This window comes from Megalobrama amblycephala, linkage group LG7, assembly GCF_018812025.1.
Source record: "Megalobrama amblycephala isolate DHTTF-2021 linkage group LG7, ASM1881202v1, whole genome shotgun sequence".
In the NCBI taxonomy this organism is placed as follows: Eukaryota; Metazoa; Chordata; class Actinopteri; order Cypriniformes; family Xenocyprididae; genus Megalobrama; species Megalobrama amblycephala.
Window position 1 is genome coordinate 30368211 of NC_063050.1, and position 18332 is coordinate 30386542.

At 33.4% G+C, this 18332-nt stretch overlaps 2 protein-coding genes across 6 annotated transcripts in view; both read left to right on the forward strand.

The window, feature by feature from the left end:
* Nucleotides 1-6153, forward strand: part of epha6 (eph receptor A6) — a 157426-nt gene extending 151273 nt beyond the window's left edge. The window contains exons 14-18 of one of the 2 annotated variants that reach the window (XM_048196970.1): nucleotides 25-189; nucleotides 1264-1457; nucleotides 1683-1832; nucleotides 4610-4718; nucleotides 4978-6153. In XM_048196970.1, coding sequence (XP_048052927.1) covers nucleotides 25-189; nucleotides 1264-1457; nucleotides 1683-1832; nucleotides 4610-4718; nucleotides 4978-5013 — 654 coding nt within the window. In that variant the 3' untranslated portion in view covers nucleotides 5014-6153. The remainder of the gene's footprint in view (nucleotides 1-24; nucleotides 190-1263; nucleotides 1458-1682; nucleotides 1833-4609; nucleotides 4719-4977) is intronic. The other variant, XM_048196971.1, reaches the window with a different exon arrangement.
* A 2452-nt stretch (nucleotides 6154-8605) lies between these two features.
* Nucleotides 8606-16858, forward strand: arl6 (ADP-ribosylation factor-like 6). 4 transcript variants are annotated; one of them, XM_048196972.1, is made up of 8 exons: nucleotides 8606-8725; nucleotides 10568-10713; nucleotides 10831-10892; nucleotides 10998-11066; nucleotides 11628-11722; nucleotides 11837-11966; nucleotides 14753-14808; nucleotides 15420-16858. In XM_048196972.1, exons 2-8 carry the CDS (start codon nucleotides 10591-10593, stop codon nucleotides 15443-15445), a joined length of 561 nt encoding a protein of 186 aa, XP_048052929.1. In that variant the 5' UTR covers nucleotides 8606-8725; nucleotides 10568-10590; the 3' UTR covers nucleotides 15446-16858. The 4 variants fall into 4 exon arrangements, with proteins under 4 accessions (XP_048052929.1, XP_048052930.1, XP_048052931.1 ...); XM_048196973.1 differs by having other exon boundaries at nucleotides 8716-8854; XM_048196974.1 differs by lacking the exon at nucleotides 8606-8725 and adding an exon at nucleotides 8749-8894.
* The last annotated feature ends 1474 nt before the right edge of the window (nucleotides 16859-18332 follow it).

Sequence of the window (18332 nt, forward strand, 5' to 3'; positions counted from 1 at the left end):
TTGCTATTATCATGAAAAGAATAGATTTTGTTTTGTCAGGGGGGTAAAATCCCTATCCGCTGGACAGCTCCGGAGGCCATTGCATACAGAAAGTTTTCTTCGGCCAGTGATGCTTGGAGCTATGGGATTGTCATGTGGGAAGTGATGTCATATGGGGAACGGCCCTACTGGGAGATGTCCAATCAAGATGTGAGTAACTTGGGCTATTCTTATTCTACTAAATTCTAGGCAGGCAGTTTTCCCCCCATAATTAGACTTCGGTCTGATCTCAAAAAAAAAAAACGGTTATGCACCATCCACAACTTAATTCCTATATATACAGTATAAGAATTGTTCATTATATTTTACAAAAATATACCAGAAAATAAATTTCCAGTCTTAAAATAAATGTTTGGTTAAATGCAAAATGTATTTTCTAAAATATATTTTTAACAATATAAATATATATGAGGAAATGACATGTAATTATGTAAATATATTTCAAAATCTAGCATTAGCAATGTATGTATTTGGCCATTTCTGTATATTTTTTTAAAGATATATCAAAATTACCTCTGAAAATATGTTTAAAAATGAAAATTATCCCATGATTTACTCACCCTCAAGCCATCCTAGGTGTATATGTATATCTTCTTTCAGACGAACAAGGTATATTTAAAAATATCCTTAGTCCATAGGTTTATAATGTTTGTGAATGTCAAAAATAATGCATCCATGCGACTCCAGGAGGTTAATAAAGGTCTTCTGATGCGAAGCAATGCGTTTTTGTAAGAAAAATATCCATATTTAAAACTTTATCAATTCAAATAACTAGCTTTTGGTGGACGACCGTACTCATGGATGCATTATTATTTTCGTCTTCAAAACGCAGCCCCCCATTCACAGCCATTATCATGGGATAATTTTCATTTTCGTTTGAACTGTCCCTTTAATTTCCCAGAATGCTGTTTCCCAAGTTAAATTTCTCTGAAATTGTAATGCTATTTATTTTAATTCCAATTTTAAATCATCTTCTAACTCAATTATAAACACATATTCTGTTAAATTATAAAATGTGGAACCTTGTTATAAAAGTTTCCTTGGTATGCCTTTAGTGTATTCATTACTGTTCTCGCTAATTAATTAATACACCCAAACATTGGGGGATCCAGTAATTGGCTAAAGTATTTCATACTGTACCACTGATGGCATCCCTAAAATTGCATTTATAAAATGGTCTTGTAGAATTTGAATCACAGTAAGGTTCTGTGTGTCTTTCTGCAGGTAATTCTGTCTATAGAGGAGGGCTACAGGCTCCCTGCACCCATGGGCTGCCCCGTGGCCCTGCACCAGCTCATGCTTCTCTGCTGGCAGAAGGAACGCAGTCGACGACCACGGTTTAGCGACGTAGTCAGCTTCCTGGACAAGCTCATCCGCAATCCCAGCAGTCTGCTCACACTGGTGGAGGATGTAAATAGGTAACGATCACAACAACAATATAAAATCTACATTTTACTTAATTGCTTACTAGAATCAAAATGAGTGCCAGTATTGAAATTACCATTGTAAACTGAAATTGTTAGTATTTATGTACAGAAAACTGTCTCTTGCCTGGTGGGAAATGCCTATAAATGAATTTCAGAAATTTCTTGCGTGCCAAATTGTTGTTGTTTCACATACAGAATGTGTTGTTGTTTAAACAGCTTCCCAGAATCCCCTGAGGATATGCCAGACTACCCTCTCTTCATATCCATCGGTGATTGGTTGGATTCCATTAAAATGAGTCAATACAAGAACAACTTCATAGCAGCAGGGTACACAACCCTGGATTCCATATCCACCATGAGTATTGAGTGAGTGGAGTCAAAACTACTGCATTAAGTTCTGTTCATTGCTTTTTTTTTTACCCTCCATTTAGGTACTGTGTGATCACCCTCAGCAGTGGGTTCAAATTCATTTTAGTTAAAATAATATAGGGTGTGTGGGCTTTTTATATCCGCTGTATGAAATAATAGTCATTAAAATCTTTTAATAGTCTTAATTAAAAAAATACAGGTTTATTGAACCTTTAGACAAAATAAAAAAGAAAATATGTTTGCATATGTGTTTTATGTTTTATATCATACCTCAGGCTTTTATGGCCCATACAGTATGATATAGTGAGAATATGGAACTCACATCTGAGGAAGAAAAAAAAAACATTCATTTTATTCAGAGGCCCAAATGGAGCAAAATTAACGTTGTTCTAAAACACTGCTTTTAACCCCGGGTAAAGGAACTTTTCACACTTGTAATTTAGAAGCGGGGTTAGCACCGCTTTTTACCCAGGGTTATAAAACCCTACTCCAGAACAAGGTTAGCACCACTTTTGTGGTGTTAACCCCGCATTGTGGTGCCAAACTTGTACAGTGTAAAACGATGTGGTGTTAGAATGTTACAACTAGATGATTAGCAACCGATAACAATTGCGTACTCATATTTGCCTGCTTTGGACAGTCACTGAAACGCTGCACACTGTATATAAACAAATTCAGCGTTTAGAGGAAAAATGTCAAATGCTGACAGAAAACGCAGCAATTTGAGATAAGAAGAGACTGTTTCATTCTTACCTTTATAGTCCGAAATGTCCAATCAGTATAAACTCGATAGTACAGGATGCGCAATGCTAGAGCTACTGTATGTAAACAGGTCACGTGCTGCGTTCATCCAATCAATGACATTGACACCGCAAATATGCTAATATACCCAGGGTTAACCCAGGGTTTAGAAATGAACAATGTGAAACATAATCTTGGGAATACCCAGGATTACCCCATAGCAGTGTGAAACTTGAAGCAAGATATCCCAGGATTCTGTTTACCCAGGGTCTAAAATGACCCAGGGTTAACTATTTCAAGTGTGAAATGTCCATATCTCCCAATGACATGTCTTAATAAGATGATATTCAAGTCCTTAGTTTTATGTTCAAAGCTCTGTAGTTTTGTTATGGGGGGCAAAACATATAATGCAATGCAATACAATAATGATTGAGAGATGTGCAAATAAATGTCCTCAAAAGCCTAATATATTATCTTTGATACATACATTGGTCCCACTTTATATTAAGTGGCCTTAACTACTATGTACTTACATTTAAATTAATCATTTGATACAATGCACTTATTGTGTACAAACATGTTTTTACATTGTACTTATATTTTAAAAACATCTGCATGTAATTACATCTGTAATTAATTTCTGTATTTACATTTATAATTACACTGTTGACCCATCCCTTACACCTTAACTCTCCCTTAAACCTACCCATACCACCAAAGCTTTCCCTAACCTTACCCGTATCCCTCCTCAATAGCAGCAAAAGTGTTTTTCAATTCAATATGAACCCAATAAGTACATTGTACTTATTTTTTGATGTAAGTACATAGTAGTTAAAGCCACTTAATATAAAGTGGGACCCATACATTTAATCAGTCTTATGAGCCTTAGAAATGCATGTATTAAATGACACAGTAGGGTTTTATAGGGTTAAAATAATAGAATATATAATAATTAATTTACAATGAATTATTAAAATAATAATGTGAATGGTTAATCGGAAAATAACCTAACACAAGCTAATTAATTTTCATTAGTTCTTTCCATATATAGTAGCAGCACCTGCCCAACTTAAAGGGTTAGTTCACCCAAAAATGAAAATTTACTCACCCTCATGTTGTTTTAAAGTTCTTTCTTCTGTTGAACATAAAAGAAGAAATTTTGAAGAATGTTGGAAACACAACAGTTGCTGGTCCCCAAAGAGTGGTGCAGGTATGACGTCACTTTGTAGGCCAATCAGCAGTTAGCATCACCCTGGTTCCCTCGACAAAAACCCAGTAGGATTTTTCCATAGGCTTTTGGATTATCGCAAAAAAATTATGACATTTAATGTCCTTGACAGCTGCTGTAGTCCCATTTAGCCACTCTTTAGCAACTGCCTTTTTCAAGACACATAACAGCTTAAAACAATCACGTTAATACTGATGTATTTTATGTTGTAGAATAAACATGAAAGTGTCTTGAGCTTGTGTTAACCACAGACCTTATTTCAGCCATTTAACCAAAATCCTATTAAAAAAAAAAATTAAAAAAAATAAAATACTTTGGGACGATGGAATCAGAAGTGCTAAAATGCTAACTCATTTCCATGTTTTGGCCTACAAATTGATGTCATAACTGCACCACTCTATTGACTTCCACAGTAAAGAAAAAAATATGATGGTATAGAAATGTAATAATTGTAATGTAATGTATAAATGTAAAAATTATGATGGGAAAAAAGTTAATGGGGACCAGAATATGGTCCCACATTCTTCAGAATAACTTCCTTTGTGTTCAGCACAAGAAAGAAATAAATACCAGGTTTGAAACAACTTAAGAGTGAGTAAATGATGACAGAAGTTTAATTTTTAGGTGAACTATCCCTTGGATCTCCCTCTCTTCTCACTAGACATAGAGTAGATCTAAAATTTGAAATTTAAAAAATGCCTGTTGGTTTTCAATGGCTTAAATTACACCTTTTATAATCACCTCATGAACTTGCCAATTATGTAGCCCAGTTTGAAATGTCTCCCACCCTTTGTTTTCTAAACAGTGACGTAAGAAGAATCGGCGTGTCTCTGATTGGCCACCAGAGGAGGATAGTGAGCAGCATACAAGCACTACGACTGCAGTTCCTCCACGTTCAACAGAGTGGCTTCCATGTATGAAACTACACATATACACTTACACATACACATACACTCCTTCAAACGCTAGACCCCCAAAACACATGCGCACACACACCTCAGAGGTCCGGACTGACTGACTGTCACGAGAAGTGCTCCACAGCGTCAGTTTCTATCAAAATCCAATGAAGATTTCCAGTTGAAACACATACACGAGAAAGCAATCTCAAAGACCCTGAAGAAACATGCTAAATGTCATGAATTGTTTGTCTTCTTGATGAACTGTGTGTAACAGGAAAATTGGACCATTTACCCAGAGGAACCACAGTAAACAATGGAACAATGGCACCATTCTATTGTTATGAAGATGTCATCTGTCAATCATCCTGCAAGTTCTGTGATTGACTGGACTCCAAATCTGAGAACTTTGAATAGTATATTTGCTATTTTAATGTATTAAATTATGTGTCTTAAGAGATTTTTCTGGTTTATTCATCAAGCTTCTTCCTGAGCCTCTAAAACGAGACTGTGGATCCTGTTGAATGTCTTCAGCTATAAATGGCTATTATACATTGTTTATCACATCTGATATTTATCCTGATATTTATATGTATATGTGACTTTGTTTCTTTTTTCGTTGCCTTTTGTTTAGTTCTTTTTCTAAGCAATATGTGCAGTCTTTAGATAACCAAGAAAAGAGCCAAGGTAGGGAGTTGAGAGCTTTATCTTGCTCTGTTTAAAAAAAAAAAAAAAAAAAAATGCCACACAAACCATTGACTTCCTCAGGCTGTCAGCGAGGTGGTAAAAGTCTGACCTTTCAGAAGACTGTAAGCCATTTTCTTACTCCTGTGCACCACAGTCAAATTGAACAAACTTATACAAATCCACTCAGACCAAGATTTGAGAACTGCACACATTTGTTCAGTCTGCTATGGTGTACAGTATCTATAGACACCTCTGATATTTTATCAGTTTGCCTTGCGACTATGAAACATTGAGGTAACAGGTTGCAGTAAAATGTTCTCATGTAGAGAGCATGACAATATAGCACTCTGCATGTTGGCAAGTATTTTTTTCCCAACGCAGCAGGCCTACATACACACATAACTTCAATGGCAACACATTTGCAGTCTCCTTCACTTCCACCAGACAAACAAACGCACAATACTCTATCATGTTCATTAGCTGATATACAGTATGCCCCCATTCTTTGGCTGGCTCTTTGTACCTGAACACATGTTCGGGACACTGAGGCCACTTGACAAACTTCAAGTTGCAATGTGCAAATGTCAAAAGCGCAAGAGAACAGAGTGCTTACTTCAAGCAGGGCAAGGAAAATCTCTGGGTAATCAGGTCATAATGTATTGTTCATAGTAAACTAATTGTACATTATTTTTTATAATTTATAAAGAGTACAGAGAGATAAAGGTGATATAGGTTGAATGTTTGTAAAAATAAATGATAACAGATATTTGTGTGTTTTTATGAGTCTGTCACAATCAAAACATTATTAAAATATGGTTTGCTTTCCGGTATAGCAATTCAATAAGATTCCGTTTGTTAACATTAGTTAACGTGAACTAACAATGAACAATACTTCAACAGCATTTAATAATATTAGTTCATGTTAATTTAACCCTCTACTGCACAAATGTTGATGGCACATGAAAAAAAAATATTCCACATCATTTTTTGGTTCATTTGGGAACATTTTATTGATTAAAAAAAAAAAAATTTTAACCCCAAAATATTCTTTCGTTGCCTCAAGGCAACGTTGTGCGACAATGGTACAGAGTCATAGAGAAAATTATCATCAAAATCAAATTTTTTTTTAAAAAAAATTCAAGAAATCATTAAGTAAAAAGGGAAAAACACTTGAAAGACATTGATATATTGAATTTGATACATGCATAGGTCTGTATCATGTAGTGTGCTATGCTATATAATGTACTTCATGTGATAAGATTTCACTCTGTACAAAACTTCAAAAAGCACTTCTTCTCTGCTGTGACATAGTGGTGTATGTTACAATTTTTGCACATCACTTTGGGTGTTCCTGCACACCCAGGAACCTTGCATCTTCCTTTCTTATAATACATGGTGGCCAATGAGAGGTATACTCTAAAACCTCCTCTAAAAGTACCCCTTATCGCAAAAGAAAAACTGAATTTCTGAACATGCAAAATAAAAAAAAACTTCATAAAACCAGACAAAAAGCTTCTCTACACCTTCAAACACACACACACACATATTTTTTATGTACAGCTCATGTCGTTTTAAATAAGATTACTAAAGCAAATAATATTGCCTTCTTCTCACACCATGTGCTCCTGTGACCATGTGTCAGAACAGGACGTCCCACCTCTTAATGGTGCTTGATATTGACTCCAACACCTTACTGAACTGTTCTTTGGTACTTTCTCAACCTTTCTAATTGGTTGTAATCATTTAAAGAAAAATTTACTAAACATAGGGCTTAAGAAAACTTTCTGTTGCCTGAGGGCAACGCTGTGCTGTAGAGGGTTAAACATTTAATACATTTTAAAACTCAAATGTCGGAATGCACTATGAACATTAATTAACATTAATTAACATCAATAAAGGTTCATAAATTCTGTAAAACACATATTGCTCATTGTTAATTCAGCTAATGCATTAAATAATGTTAACAAATGAGACCATACTGTAAAGTGTTACCAATATCACAATACAAAATCATAAAGATGCTAAATGCAAGTTAGTTGGTAATGTGTACCAAGAAGCAAACATCTAATACAGTTTCCATTTGGACATTTAAGCCTACAAAGATTTTCTCTTTCCATTGTTATAAATATTTGTTATGTGCCCAATCTGACAAAGCCTCTGGCCCAGGTTATAACAACAGACTTTACTGTCTTCAATAGCAGCCGTTTCAAAATGTCTGCTGAAACTCAATTGAGACACAAAATAATGAGTGCACTGGTTTTCAAAAACTTATTCTCTCTCCACCCCTTTCAGGAACTATTTTGTGGGCTGTTATAAAATAATGATTTGAGATTATCATGAATAAAACGCACACCAATAGCACACAACAGCACAACAGCATGAGTTGTGCACAACAGCATAAGTATTGTAATTTTTCTGTCATCATTTACGCACCCTCAGGTTGTTCCAAACCTGTATAATTTTTTTTGTTATGTTGAACACAAAGGAACATATTTTGAAGAATGTGTTAAACTGAACAGTTCTGGGGCACCATTGACTTCCATAGTATTTTTTTCCCCTACTATGGAAGTCAGTGGTGCCCCAAAGCAGCCTGGTTACAAACTTTCTTCAAAATATGTTCAACAGAACAAAGACATTTTCACAGGTTTGGAACAACTTGAGGGTGAGTAAATTATGACAGAATTTTCATTTTTTGGGTGAACTATCCCTTTAAAGTCATGAACATCATGAATTTCCCTTCCATTATATTTGCTTAGGCTCATCATTTTTGCCAAGGCTCATTTAAACAGCTCATTTTTTATGCATCCTAAATGCACACAATTAAATACTATTTTCAAACTTAAACATGCTTTTCAACTCTGTCTTGAGTTACAATTAAATTGTTGGGTGCAGATAGCAGACAATAATATAAATATAGTTTATGTTCACTCTATCCTATTTTAAAAAGTAAATTATTTTTGTAATAGAAAACCTGGGTATTGGACATGGGTAAAACAAAATCATAAAAGGCATTTTTAGTACAACTACTTATAATATAGAAAGAAAGAAAGAAAGAAAGAAAGAAAGAAAGAAAGAAAGAAAGAAAGAAAGAAAGAAAGAAAGAAAGAAAAGAAAGGTCTTATTTTTTTAATAGAAATAACCCCCTGCTGCGTGGAACATAAAAGTGCTAAAAGATGAAGAAACCTATTTTTGTAAGTTTTATTTATTTATGTTTTTTAAACACAAAGCTACTGTTCTGACACTGTCCATCGGATGGCGCTATTAAGTAAACATCGAGTCCAGCCAAAAAGCGTCATCGGTCTCCTAGCAGCGGCGTGTGAGAGTTTCCACGACTCCAGGTTAGTGTTTACGTCTCTCCATCTGCACTGGACATAACATCAATCAGATGAGTGAGACTTTTGTATGCGAAATTACTTTTTAACCAAGACGCAGTCAACATACGACTTGAGCCGAGCCGGAGCAGAAAAGTAAGCAGCTCTTTCCATGAACAGCCGACTGATAGAGCAGGTTAGCCAGCCAGACAGCTAGTCGTCATCCGCAGCGGAAATGTAAACAATAACCTTAAATTATAAGAAAATATGTCAACCTTGTGTTGTGTTTATGTGGATTGTTTGAGTGTTTAATGGAACAGACGTCAGAAGACAGAAATGTTTGAATTATTTTAGCATAACTGTACTCGTACATGTGAAGCGCTAGCCCGTGTGCTAATGAGCTCAGAGGATTACAGGCTCTTGTCGTAGATTACGCTTTTACTCTTGTCCGTTCATGTGTTTCTGACATAACGTTACGACACTGTGAGAGATACGGATAAATACGTTAAACAGTGTCAGTTTCGCTGCTGTCATTGGACTGATTGATTGATTGATTGATTGATGAATGGATGGTTGTGTAACGCTATGTTATGCGACTGAAATGTCATTTTCATTTAGCCTGACACAACAGGTGGTTGTTTTCTTTAGAGCCAAGATACGGGCATACAAATAACGTTACCCCGAATTTACAAATTCGAGTAATATCTGCACGTAAATAATTGGGTTCATGTACTGCAGATTTTAGTGCATGTTGCTAGCTGTGTGTGTGTGTGTGTGTGTGTGTGTGTGTGTGTGTGTGTGTGTGTGTGTGTGTGTGTGCTCGCAGCTTAAATCCGATTATTAAAAAAGAAGCAAATAAGATTATTTTCTTAACAGACCTCTGGCCCCTGAGAGCCAATACTCTGCCATGTCCATCAAATATGTGAACACTTTCAGATTATAACAGCCTTTATTATTAAAACAATAAATCAGTGTTATTGTTAAATTGTTTACAATTGTAGGTCTATACTATATAAAAAGCCATTCTTTTCATAAAATAATTGTGGGCGGGGGGGAAATCAGATTACCGATCACTGATTCCACAGAAATATTAAGCAGCACAACTGTTTCAACATTGATAATAATAAGAAGAAATGTTTCTTAAAGCACCAAATCAATGGATATAAGAATTATTTCTGAGGGATCATGAAACTGGAGTAATGATGCTGAAAATTAAGCGTTGCCATCACAGGAATAAATTACATTTTAAAATATTTTAAATAGAAAAACAGTTTTAATTTAATTTTTAAAATGAATGCTCTACAGTCTTTGTAAGCATAAAAGAATGGTAACACTTTACAATAAGGTTCATTAGTAAACTACATTAGGTAACATGAACTAATAATGAACTGCACTAATATAGCATGTATTAATCTTTGTTAATGTTAATTTCAACATTTACTAATATATTATTCAAACCAAGAGTTGTATTTGTTACTATTGGTTAATGAATTGTGAACAAACTATGAACAGCTGTATTTTTATTAACTAACAAATGCTATTAACAAATACAGTAACAAATGTATTGCTCATGGTTAGTTCATGTTAACAAATTAATCTTATTGTAAAGTCTTATCAAAAGAATTAATAGCATAATAGTCTCCCAGCTATGTTATATTTTATATATATATATATATATATTTTTTTTTTTTTTTTTTTTTTTTTTTTTTTCTCATTTGAGCAACTGAGATCTTCCCACACAGTTGTTGTCCTACGTAGACTGTGAAAAAAAAAAAAAAAATGTTACTGTTGTCCCAAGTGTTTATCGGCCTCTGAATGCATCTAATGAATAATCTAATCAAGCTTGTCTTTGATGTGATCTCTTTCCAGAAGCGCCCCATCCAACTAGGCAAATGGGGCTTTTTGACAAGCTTGCAGGTTGGCTGGGTCTGAAGAAGAAGGAAGTGAACGTGCTGTGTTTAGGTCTGGACAACAGTGGAAAAACTACCATCATCAACCAGCTAAAGCCATCCAATGTATGTTACTGTCCTGTCTGTACACCCAATGTTTTTGTATTTTCCTTTCTCTTCTTTGTTTTCTGTTTTGTGTGTGAGCTCACAGTTGTGATATAGCTTATTTTTTTCCCCTTGCAGGCTCAGGCTCAAGACATTGTCCCAACCATAGGCTTCAGCATAGAAAAGTTTAGGACCTCAAGGTGAATATTTAAAAAAGCTAACTATATATTGTGTTGTTTGGGGTTAGTCTCTGAAAACCAGTTCAAAAATCCTACTAACACAGTAACTCCCTCCTCTCCCCAAAGTCTTTCTTTCACAGTGTTTGACATGTCAGGGCAGGGAAGATACAGAAATCTGTGGGAACACTATTACAAGTGAGTTTCTCCTATTCAAGCTTATTTTGTTATGTTTACTGAGCTAATTGAGTATGGAAGCTTGTTTCTGCCATGAAATAAAAAATAAAAAAAGGTAATTGGGACTTTTTTTCTCACAATTGCAAATTATTAAGTGAGAATTGTATGATATGAAGTCAGATTTGCAAGTTATGAAGTCAGAATTGCATGATATAAAGTCAGAAATAAACTCGCAATGGCGCAATGTCCAATTGTGAGGGAAAAAAGAGGGAAATGCAAGTTTATATCTCATAATTCTGACTATAATTTGCAATTGCATTTTATAAAATAAGAATTGTGAGATATAAACTCACAATTCTGAGAAAAAAAGTCAGTCGCAATTCTGACTTTATAGGAAGCAATTGTGAGTTTATATCTCACAATTCTGAGGGGAAAAAAGTTAGAATTGTGAGATATAAAGTCAGAATTACTTTTTTATTTTTTTATTTAGTGTTCAGAAACAAGCTTCCATAATGGAGTGCCATCGCCCACTTTGGAATCGACCCGTGTGGTTTGTGTTTATAAGTGTTATGTTGTTTTCAGGGAGGGTCAGGCCATCATTTTTGTGATTGACAGTGGAGATAAACTAAGAATGGTGGTGGCAAAAGAGGAATTGGATACCCTTTTGAATCACCCTGGTATATCTTTCTTTCCTTCAGTCTGTTGCATTCATCTATATTTTAGTCATCATTTTCAAATCTGAATTATAAGCACCCTAATACCCATATATGTTTTTTTCTGGGTGTATGCAGATATTAAGCACAGAAGAATACCTATACTGTTTTTCGCCAACAAGATGGACCTCAGGGATGCTTTGTCAGCAGTAAAGGTCTCTCAGCTCTTGTGTCTGGAAAACATTAAAGACAAGCCATGGCATATCTGGTAAGAAAACTAAATTATTTTCAGTACAAATTTTCTGCTTGCATTGAAATAATTTATAGGTCCAAAGCTCTGTTCTGACAGGATTTATTTTCTAAACAGTGTTTGAATTAGGGCTGTCAAACGATTAATCGCGATTAATCGCATACAAAATAAAAGTATGAGTTTGTATAATATATGTGTGAGTAATGTGTGTAATTAATATGTATATATAAATACACACAAATTAATGTATATATTTAAGAGAAATATGTTATTTATGTACAAAAAATGTATTTATATATAATATAAATTATATAAAAATATAAATAAATACTTATACTTGTAAATATTTCTCAAATATATACATGGATGTGTTTGTATTTATATATACATAATAATTACACACAGTACACCCACATATATTAGGCAAACTCAAACTTTTATTTTGTATGCGATTAATCGTGATTAATCGTTTGACAGCCCTAGTTTGCATTACGGTTATTACCAGCACATCTGTAGTTCAAAGGGTCTATTTGTCTGGATGTGGGCGAAATGGAAGGTCATGTGAAGGTTTATATAAGTGAAATGATTCTAACATTATGTATGTAATTAAGGGAACTCTTTAATTACATTACACAATTAAGGGACTTAATCATTGATTTAATTTTCTTTGTACATTGGATGGGAAGTCAGAAGTACATAAATCACCAAGCTAATGCACCAGGCAGCACATTAAGAGATTTAGCTTTAGTTACAGTATTCAATAAATGTCATAATAAATGAGGAAAGGTCTTACATACCACAGTGACAAGCATTCCTATCCGGACAGAATTAGATTTCTCAGAGGAACCCTGAGCTAGCCTGGATAGGCAATTTGCTTTTTAATTTTTACAAAGGTTGCATGAGGTTTTTACAGACGTGTTCAATTCAGATGGGCATAACACAATCACAAAGTACATCTGTGATCTCCCCAGGGTAAACCTGCCCCATCTGAATAGAACTGTGTGTGTGCCTGTGTGCTTGTTTTTGTGACATATCAGGACACAAATTTGTATAATGACATGGGTATGACATAGGTATTACAAGGAGAGGGTGACTTATGAGGACATTAACCCATGTCCCCATTTTTCAAAAGGCCTATAAATCATACAGAATGAGTTTTTTTTTTTTTTTGAGAAAGTAAAAATGTTTCCTGTGATGGGTATGTTTAGGTGTAGGGTTGGTGTAGGGCGATAGAAAATACGGTTTGTAAAAACCGTTACGCCTATGGAATGCCCCCACAATTCACAAAAACAAATGTGTGTGTACGGTCCTGGTAAAGATGGAAATATCCGAAATCCATGTGGTGACTTTTTTGGTCCCCATAAGGAAAACGGCTTATAAATTATACTAAGTGATGTTTTTTTGAAAATGTTAAAAAGTTACTATTCACTCCCATTATAAAGCTTTGAAAAACCAGGATATTTTTTAATATATTTCCAATTGTATTTGACTGAAAGAAAATGTCATATACATGCTAACTTATGAATGGTATTGCGTGTGTCTATATATATATATATATATATATATATATATATATATATATATATATATATATATATATATACTACCGCTCAAAAGTTTGGGATCGGTAAGATTTTTAATGTTTTTAAAAGAAGTTTCGTCTGCTCACCAAGGCTTAATTTATTTAATTAAAAATACAGTAAAAACAGTAATATTGTGAAAAATTATTACAATTTAAAATAACTGTTTTCTATTTGAATATATTTTACAAAGTAATTTATTCTCGTGTTGGCAAAGCTGAATTTTCAGCATCATTACTCCAGTCTTCAGTGTCACATGATCCTTTAGAAATCATTCTAATATGATGATTAGTTCCTCAAGAAATATTTGTTATTATTATCAATGTTGAAAACAGTTGTGTTTTTTTTCAGGATTCCTTGATGAATAGAAAGTTCAAAAGAACAGCATTTGTCTAAAATACAAAGCTTTTGTAACATTTTACACTGCCGTTTTACACTATTTTTTTGAAAAGAAATGAAAGAAATGAATACTTTTATTCAGCAAGGATGCATTAAATCAATCAAAAGTGACAGTAAAGACATTTATAATGTTACAAAAGATTATATTTCAAATAAACACTGTTCTTTTGAACTTTCTATTCATCAAAAAATCCTGAAAACAAAATATTGTACACAAATATTTTGTACAATTTTACACAATAAATGTTTCTTGAGCAGCAAATTGACATATTAGAATGATTTCTGAAGGATCATGTGACACTGAAGACTGGATTAACGATGCTGAAAATTCAGCTTTGCCAACACAAGAATAAATTACATTTTAAAATATTTTCTAATAGAAAACAGTCATTTTAAATTGTAATAATATTTCACAATATTACTGTTTTTACTGTATTTTTAATTAAGTAAATGCACCCTTGGTGAGCAGATGAAACTTCTTTTAAAAACATTAAAAATCTTACAGATCCCAAACTTTTGAGTGGTAGTGTATATATGAAGACTTCAGATGCAAAAACCTCGTAAGTGCCATCTGAAATTTTAGAAGAAAACTGAGCATTTTTATCAAGCTTGTATGTTTAGGGTCAGTAATTTCACTCTAATGGCAATGAAAAGGACCTATTAATTGCCATTAGAATGAAATTACTGACCCTAAACATACAAGCTTGATCAAAATGCTCATTTTAGAAGAAAATTTCAAATGGCACTTAGAGGCTTTTGCATCTGAAGTCTTCATATATATCATAAGCATACATAAAATTAATATTAAATCAATTAATTTTACAGTGCTAGCGATGCAGTGAAAGGAGAAGGTCTTCAGGAGGGTGTAGACTGGCTGCAAGGTAAATACACATTCCATGGTTTGTCTGATTTTCTGTTTGTCTTTAAATTGTTTGTTTGTTCAGAGATGAGCTCAAATGCTGTTTAAGAAGGGTTTCAAAAGAACTGTGTCATTTAAAACATTCAATGCCATTTCTATTCTTGTGTTCCATTTCATCCATAGAACAAATTGCACAGTAAGTACTGCAGTTGAAATTACCAGATGTGTTGTGATTCTTAGTTAATTGTTCAGTTACGTTTAACTGGTAGAACTCACTTTTGGGCTGTATTTATTCTTGTAGCTTTTTACATTTCATTTTGGCCTTTTGGGAGAAATTCAAAGGCAAATAATCCTTTAAAATGTATATCTCAAAGATGGGATACAGCCCAAATTGATGCTAAACTATTTCAGACCCCCTGTCCTTCTTGTTGTTTGAGGTGCATTAGAATATTCTGTCAAGTCAGTAATGATTAAATGAAGTTCACAGACGTCTGTTCTCCTCTACCCAGTTGTTCATCCCAATCAATCCAGCAATTCAGGGTCTTACCTTTATTTGAAAGCTTTATATATTTAACTTTATATATAAAGTTAAATCATTCTTCTGTTTTTCTTTTTTTCCCCTCTCATTTACAGATCAAATCAGAGCGATGAAAACGTAAAACCCTCCTGAAAAATAAACAATGGCGGAGCCAGACAAAACAGATCTTCACACAATAACGGTGTCTGTGCTGACTTTAAAATCAGTTCGAGTGGTAGAGTAATAAACTGTTTGGCTTTGATTCTGGCCATGTTTGCACTAGGTTTGAACATCTGTTTCTGTTGCTCAGTGGCCGGTTGCATAAACTGCTTAGACTAGTCTTACAAGTTAGTCATCTATTTTTTTCTTCAAAAGTCAGTAACTTTTTTTACTCAACTTTTAATAGTCAGTTACATAATTGTGTAGATTGGTCTCATTTGAATCCAAAAAGTAGGGCTGATTATCCCCTAACTAACTGCTAGTGGGTCAGACTAGTTCTTAAGACACAATCTTAACATAGTTGCTAGATGTTTATGCAACTGGCCACTGATCGAGACTTTGATCGATCACTGTCAGTCGAGACTTTTCTTTTTAAATCTCGCCACAAACATTATTCGGACAGTTGTTTTCTTTTAAAGGCGTTTAAGCTATTAGCGCAATGATTGATTGGCAGGTTCCCTGTTGTACAGGATGCATAAAAACTCTTTAGAATCTACACTAAAAATGCAATGTGGCCATATGCATTTCTGACTACCTCCAAATGAGTGATCAAATCACAAAACATTTTGACCCCATTTATACCTGCATTTAGTGCTGACCACTTCTGATCACCTGCGCTATGATGTTAATATCAGGTGTAAAATGGTCTGTGACAATTCGTCTAGCATTTGGTCATTGCACCTTCTTGATGAATTTACTTTTAGAAATATTCCACAACAATAAATATACTATATACATTTAATTTGTCAAAGTACAACATATTTTAAACTTTAAATATTTACATTACTCTTCTTGGCTGCCAATGCTGTAGAATATTTCTGTTGAGAAACTTACTGTTTCTCAGTCAGCAAAGCATAGTAGCTAATATTTTATATCTTACCTATGTTTGTTTATCGATAGATAGAAATCATTCCTGAGCAGTGTTTGTCATTGCTCTGTAATGTAAAATTGGTCAAAGCTTGTTACTGTAGTAATGTACTGACTATTTTGCTATGATTCACTTTTTCATGCATTGCACGCATGTTGCCTCTGAAACCGTATAAAAAGGACAGTGTTTTTTTTTTTTTTTTTTTTTTTTCAAAAAGTATATGACACCTCAGACCGTCACAAAGGAAACATTTCCTTATTTTCCATAAACGTTTTGTTGTAAAAGTATATGTAAAGAAATTGTTGCTGCATTTTTTTTCTTGTGTTTTGTCTAGATGGTACATTTTTACCAAATTATTTATTTTCTAAACATTTGACTGATATTTAGCAATGTTTTTTCCTTGCTGTTTTTATTCATCATCAAGGGATCTTGTAATAGAATGTTTTAAGAATAAACAGAAACTCTGGGGCTTAGTCTCTCTCTGTCTATATAATCTCTCTCTTTCTCTATCTGTTATACAGTACAGTCCAAAAGTTTGGAACCACTAAGATTTTTAATGTTTTTAAAAGAAGTTTCATCTGCTCACCAAGGCTACATTTATTTAATTAAAAATACAGTAAAAACAGTAATATTGTGAAATATTATTACAATTTAAAATAACTGTGTACTATTTAAATATATATGACAAAGTAATTTATTCCTTTTCAGCATCGTTACTCCAGTCTTCAGTGTCACATGATCCTTCAGAAATCATTCTAATATGCTGATTTGCTGCTCAAGAAACATTTATGATTATTTTCAATGTTGAAAACAGTTGTGTACTTTTTTTTTTCAGGATTTCTTGATGAATAGAAAGTTCAAAAGAACAGCATTTATCTGAAATACAAAGCTTCTGTAGCATTATACACTACCGTTCAAAAGTTTGGGGTCAGTAAGTATTTTTATTTTTATTTTTTTGAAAAGAAATTAAAGAAATGAATACTTTTATTCAGCAAGGATGCATTAAATCAATCAAAAGTGGCAGTAAAGACATTTATAATGTTACAAAAGATTAGATTTCAGATAAACACTGTTCTTTTGAACTTTCTATTCATCAAATAATCCTGAAAAAAATATTGTACACAAATATTTTGTACAACTGTAGACATTAAATGTTTCTTGAGCAGCAGATCAGCATATTACAATGATTTCTGAAGGATCATGTGACACTGAAGACTGGAGTAATGACGCTGAAAATTCAGCTTTGCCATCACAGGAATAAATTACTTTGTGAAATATATTCAAATAGAAAACAGTTATTTTAAATTGTAATAATATTTCACAATATTACTGTTTTTTTACTGTATTTTTAATTAAATAAATGTAGCCTTGGTGAGCAGACGAAACCTCTTTTAAAAACATTAAAAATCTTAGTGGTTCCAAACTTTTGGACTGTACTATATATATATATATATATATATATATATATATATATATATATATATATATATATATATATATATATATATATATATATATATATATAAATTGCACACACATAGGTTTGTTTTGCTATCTTAGTGAGGACATTTCATAGGCATAATGGTTTTTATACTGTACAAACTGTACATTATATCCAAATTTTTAATAAAACATTGTTTAGTATATTTTTTAAAGCTATTTTAAATATGAGGACTCATGAAATGTACTCATATTTCATGTTTACATCGTAATGCAGTGTAATACCCATCATTATACAAATTTGTGTCCTCATAAATCACAAAAATGCGCGCGCACACACACACACACACACACACACACACACACACACACACACACACACACACACACACACACACACACACAGCCATTCAAAAGTTAGGGATTGGTAAGATTTTTAATGTTTTTAAAAGAAGTCTCTTAAGCTTACCAAGTCTGCATTTATTTAATTTAATTTAATTTA